This window comes from Monodon monoceros, unplaced genomic scaffold (genome assembly GCF_005190385.1).
Source record: "Monodon monoceros isolate NGI ecotype Baffin Bay Population unplaced genomic scaffold, NGI_Narwhal_1 Super_Scaffold_9, whole genome shotgun sequence".
NCBI lineage: Eukaryota > Metazoa > Chordata > Mammalia > Artiodactyla > Monodontidae > Monodon > Monodon monoceros.
In genome coordinates this window covers 35,801,321-35,806,855 of record NW_021703786.1, presented here as the reverse complement: position 1 = coordinate 35,806,855, position 5,535 = coordinate 35,801,321, and the positions used below count along the sequence as shown (strand labels likewise).

Genomic DNA, 5,535 nt, shown 5'->3' with positions numbered 1-5,535 from the left:
TGGTGATGGTGGTGATGGTGATGGTGGTGATGGTGATGGTAAGGATGATGGGGATGATGGTGGTGATGGTAATAATAATGATGGCTGTGATGACGATCACGGCAGCTAGCACTTACTGAGCACTTATATGCCAGGCATTTTCCTAGGCACTCTACTCCCTAGCCCTTGTATTTCCACTCAACCCTCACAACAAAAGCAGTCTTTTCTCTAAAATCCAAGCCTGAAAATGAATCCTGGTACCTTATGGCATAACTTATATTCTAGCATCAGATATACACCACATGGGTAGAGAAACTCAAACTGTTTACAATATGGCATTAGTGGAATTAAGATGGTGCCTAAGTACGTGGCAGGATAGAGAATATCATAGTAATTTAAATGTATCAATACTATTGTCCAAATAAATACTATTTTTACACCATTTGAGATTCAGATGGACCCTGTGGGGCTACTGTTAGTGCATCAAAGCTGGCAGGAGCAGATACCAGTGGCTGGAGTCTAGAAGCAGACACACTTCCAAAACCTCAAAACTGGGTAGGGATCCTTTCTACCAAACATGAGAATTTCCTGGTGCACCCCCCTCGACCCCCCAGGCCAGACAATTCTCCCCCATCTCTGTGCTCCACTAGTGTGTTGCACACCACCCAGCCTATATCGCCTCCATGTACCCTTGTCAGCCCCTTGAGGGCAGAAAACACCTCGTCCATTTTTGCATCTGTGCCATAGCACCAACCATGGGCTCTCACACAAAACAGGTGTTTAAAATACATTTGTGGATGGAGATTAAGAGGTACAAATTACTAGGTATAAAATAAATGATACTAGGATGTAACGCACAGCACAGGGAATATAGCCAGCGTTTTATAATAAGTTTAAGTGGAGTAAAATCTATAAAAATATTGAATCACTGTTGTACACCTGAAACTAATATAATATTGTAAACCAACTATACTTTAATAATAAAAAATATATAGAATACACTTGTGGAACACATCCAGAAGTGAAGGCATGTGTCATCTCCCTTCCTTCAGAAGGGTAATGTGGAAGCACTCATCCATCCAATAAGGAACGATAACCTACTTTGTTGACATATCTGTGCCTCTCCTTTGACTGGGGATTCTTGTGTGTCTGACACTGAGAAGGTTTCCATCAATGCGTGCGCCACACCTACTATGTGTCTGACACAGAGCACTGGGTACTCTGCAGGAGGATGACAGACACATGAAGCAGGCACGTCTCAAGAGTGAGGAGTGGGCTGGTGAATCGTTGAGTCAAAGATGAACAAGACATACTCTGTGTCCTGAAGAATTCAAGGTGCATTTCAACTCTCCCACCACCCTACCACCATTTTGCTAGGTGTGTAACCTCAGCTCATACAGGGGTAACTAGGATGGAGGGCAAATACCTCCAGTTCCATGCTTCTCAAACTTTCCCACAGAAGTAGGCCCAACAGCAGGAGAACTGGGCAACCATGCTCTCCCAGGAGTCTGAGGGCAAAAGCCTGAATCCGCCACAGCCAGGCATGAGATATCTTTGACGTCTCAGCTTTTATCTTAAAAAATTCATGTACAGCTTGCAGTCTGATTCATAATATATTCATGATTATTTTAATGTGAAATTTAAAAAACTATCTAACTTCCCTCCCATTGCAAATCTTCAAGTAAAATTGATGGCCCAGGCTGGGTATGCTCCTGGAATTCACTGACTCTGGTTTGAGAAACATGGATCTGGTCCCAACCCCTCATTTCAAAAATTATGAAGCAGAGAGGTGAAGTGACTTGCTCACGACCACATGGCTAGCGACAGAACAAGGACAAGAGTCTAAGAGGCCTTGTCCAAACCCGGAGGTCTTTCTACCCACCCATCCATCCATCCATCCATCTATCCATCCATCCATCCATCCATGTAATATGTTTATGCAGAATTCACTAGGTATAAAGCATCAGATTCCAAATAGTGAGTGAGATACGGTCCCTTCCCTCATGTCACTCAGTTTACAATGGTTCATCACTTGAAATTTCTGCTTGAGGCGCTCCCCCTGCATTGGAGGACTCCAAGATTCTTCAAAAGAGAGATGAACAAAGCATCTCTGTAGTTGCTCTTCCAGGGTGTAAACTAGTCTATGACTGGGGAAGACGGGGAGATTAATAGAATCCCTTTGCTAACGTGAAACCAAGAGCCTCAAACCTCTTACAATGGCCTGGAAAGCCTGCGATGGCCTGCCTGCCCACCTCTTGGACCTCATCTTGTACCACTGCCCCTTTGTCTACCAGGTTCCTTTCATCTGGCCTTTCAGTCTGAGCCATTTCCCACCTCTGGGCCTTTGCTCATGCAGCTCCCTCTGCCTGGAAAGTTCTTCCTGCCTCACCTGCACTCCTTCTATGGCCAAATCTTTTTCATCCTCTGCTTATCCGCCGCCACCTCAGAGAGTCCCCCTGAGTCCACACGCGCCGCGTCCTCTACTACGGCACTGTATATGCATTAAAGCACATTCTATGGGTTTTATCATATTTTTGTTTGAGTTGCCGATTACAAGGATGGCCTCAGTTCTTCAGCCCTCCACATCTCCCTGTCTTTTGCCAGAAGACTTTAAAATTTCTCTCACTGAAGAGGTAGAATCGATTTCCCCAGCCCTTGATTCTAGGCTGGATTTGTGACTCGCTTTGGTTATTAAGATGAGGCACCAGTTCCAGGCCTTCATCTCAAGAATCTTACGTGCTTCCACCGACTCCCCTGCAATTTTGCCATCCTCATAGGATCATGCCCAGGCCAGGCTGTTGAAGGATAAGAAACATGTGAGCAGAATCCTTCAACTCATCCCGGCCTAGGCTGCCACAGATCAACCCTCACCAGGCGTGGGGATGAGCCCCATGAAGATCAACAGAACCTCAGAGATGACCCTATATGCATAAGCCATGAACACTTATTCTTCTATACCACTCTAGTTGTGTGCTTGTTTGTTACACAGCAGCAGCTACCTAATACACTTGGCTTCCTTATTTTTTTGTCAGTCCTGGACTATAAGCTCCATGAGGCAGGGAACATGTCTATTTTATTCACCAATGCCTGGCACATAATAGGTGCTCAGTTAATTTGCTGAGTGAGTCTTCTTGATGCAGAAGGTCGGTACCTGCTCATCCACTTGCTTTATCTCTTTTGCATTCTTACACAGGTGTACAGGAGCAAACCCAACTTCAAGAATTACCTTTAGGCCTCCAAGGTCAGAGCTGGAACTGTCCTGACCACCCCACCCCCCACCCCTGACCACAGGCTGGCCTAATCTAAAGCTATGGAGGAGGGAAGCACCAACATCTAGATAACATCCCAAAGAGTACTATCTTTGACCCTGACTCATTTTGAAAAGGTCACAGATCTCTAACCATCCCTCCTCCCATGAATGAAGACATCGGCACCTTCGTCCTTAACCAAAAAGATGCTCCATTTTACCTGGACTTCTCTGGAGGCCTCTGGCCTATGTCCTTCATTCCTACAAGCTACTAATTCCCCTGGCATCATGTAAAAGGGGGATGGGGAGGCAAAAGCGAAGGAGAGAGCCCACCAACCCTCAAAACTTAGGACTAAGAACAAGCTCAAAAGAAAAGTCTCAGCAGAGTTTCTCCAGGCAGGTGTGACAGAGGGGCCCCAGGAAAGGGCATCTACAGGGGAGCCCTGCAGCCAGCCCCTGGTTGGGGCGCCCCGTCCCCGGCTGCTTTAGAGGCAGAGTCTAAATTGGAGAAAGGAGAGGAGGAGCTTTGGACGCTACTGGAAACAAACATGCGGAACGATGCCCTGGGGGTAGTTAACGACGCCCTTCTCGCCAATGGCGGTTCACGAAGCAGCTTTTCTCTCTGGTTCTCACCCCCAAGGACTCCGGAGGGTAAGACAGGCGACGTCACAGCAACGGAGTCAGGTGCAGCCCCCCTCTCCCCGCCTCCCCCGTGCCCGCCCGGCCCCTTGGCGATCTGGAGGGGTAAGAGGAAGCCCAAGACAGGGGTCTGAGGAATCGGGGGTGAACCCGACTGGCCCACCGCCCCCTGAATGGGGCGCAGAACCCTCTAGACTCTCCCCCACCCCCAGGAATAAATAAGTAACTGTGCATTTATTTGGGAGGCAGCTCTTTTCTGAGTTGGCTCCTGCGATCCAGTTTGCTCATGACCTGGGTGATGTCCACCGTGTTGGCCGCTTCCCGAGCCTTGGCTTCTTCTTCCAGCTGCCTGAGGATGACGGGGCTTGGGCTGGAGCGCAGGGGACGCCGCATGAACCGGAGGCTCGAGCTGAAAGGGAGGAGAGAACAGTGGCTGGTGGAGGGCCACGCGCTCCCCGAAGCGACACTGGCACACCTGGCGGGAGGTGAGGCCGGACTCCGGATCGGCCCCTTATCCCCGCGGGGAACCTCACGGGGGGCCCTCAGAGGCACATCCAGCCGTGGCTCTTTTCTCCCCACTGGGAGGATGGGACCAGACTGAGGACCAGCTGCCATCATATCTTAGGCTTAGACGCGGCCAGGAAGACTCAGATGGTGCCAAGTACAGACTACCGTTCATGAGGTTTAGAAATCAATGAGGCATCTTATCTTCCTGGAGGCCCTTCCAGAAAGAAGCGGACAAGGAGGGTCTGGATACTGGAAACCCAGGGGCTCTGGCCCCCAGGGAGAATTGGAACGCTTGTTTTCAAAAGCCAAGGTTCTGGGGCTTCCCTGGTGGCGCGGTGGTTGAAAGTCCGCCTGCCGATGCAGGGGACGTGGGTTCGTGCCCTGGTCCAGGAGGATCCCACATGCCGCGGAGCGGCTGGGCCCGTGAGCCATGGCCGCTGAGCCTGCGCGTCCCGAGCCTGTGCTCCGCAACGGGAGAGGCCACAACAGTGAGAGGCCCTCATAGCGCAAAAAAAAAAAAACAAGGTTCTGGAAAGGAAGGAAAGAGCGGGGCCATCGAGGAGCGAGCCTGCACGGGCAGAGCAAGGGGACGGGTCCTGAAGAGGGGTGATGAGCAGGCGTGCGCTGTGCGCCTGCACCAGACCCGGTGGACCCTTCCTCCAAAGCACTGTGCGCATGCGCGAACCATCAGCCCCTTCAACAAAAGCCAGTCGTGGATCCCCGACCCCAGACTCTCCACCACGACCTCGGGAGCCAAGACAAAGCTCTGAGTGAGGCAGGCAATGGAGAGCATACTTGGAAAATGAGCATTTCAGCAGCAAGGGGAGACTTAAAACCTAGGACCTCCCCAAATTTCAGGACCACGTAAGCCCCTGGAACTCTAGCATCCACCCTAGGGAGGAAAAGGGCTCCCCTACCCGTAAGTCAGGGCTCCCACCAGCCCTGCCTGCCTGGAGCTCCATTTAACTTGTTCTGGAAAAATTAAGTTTTGTGCGCTGTCTCACGCCTGAGAGTCACGGGGCAAACTCATACCCGCCCTGCCATCCGCACATAGTTCCAGGCCGGGCTTCCCACGTCCCACGGGGGTGCTCTCACTCGTGGTAGCGGCGACAGCATCACCGGACAGCGGTACCCGACCTCACAGCCGAGCACTGCACCTGCGG

General features: G+C 50.8%; 1 protein-coding gene across 2 annotated transcripts in view; it reads right to left on the bottom strand.

The window, feature by feature from the left end:
* Positions 1-4,090: 4,090 nt before the first annotated feature.
* RGS9 (regulator of G protein signaling 9) overlaps positions 4,091-5,535 on the bottom strand; it is a 78,365-nt gene continuing 76,920 nt past the window's right edge. For both annotated transcript variants that reach the window (XM_029212722.1, XM_029212721.1), the window contains one exon: positions 4,091-4,274. In XM_029212722.1, the coding sequence (XP_029068555.1) occupies positions 4,100-4,274 (175 nt within the window). In that variant the 3' untranslated portion in view covers positions 4,091-4,099. The remainder of the gene's footprint in view (positions 4,275-5,535) is intronic.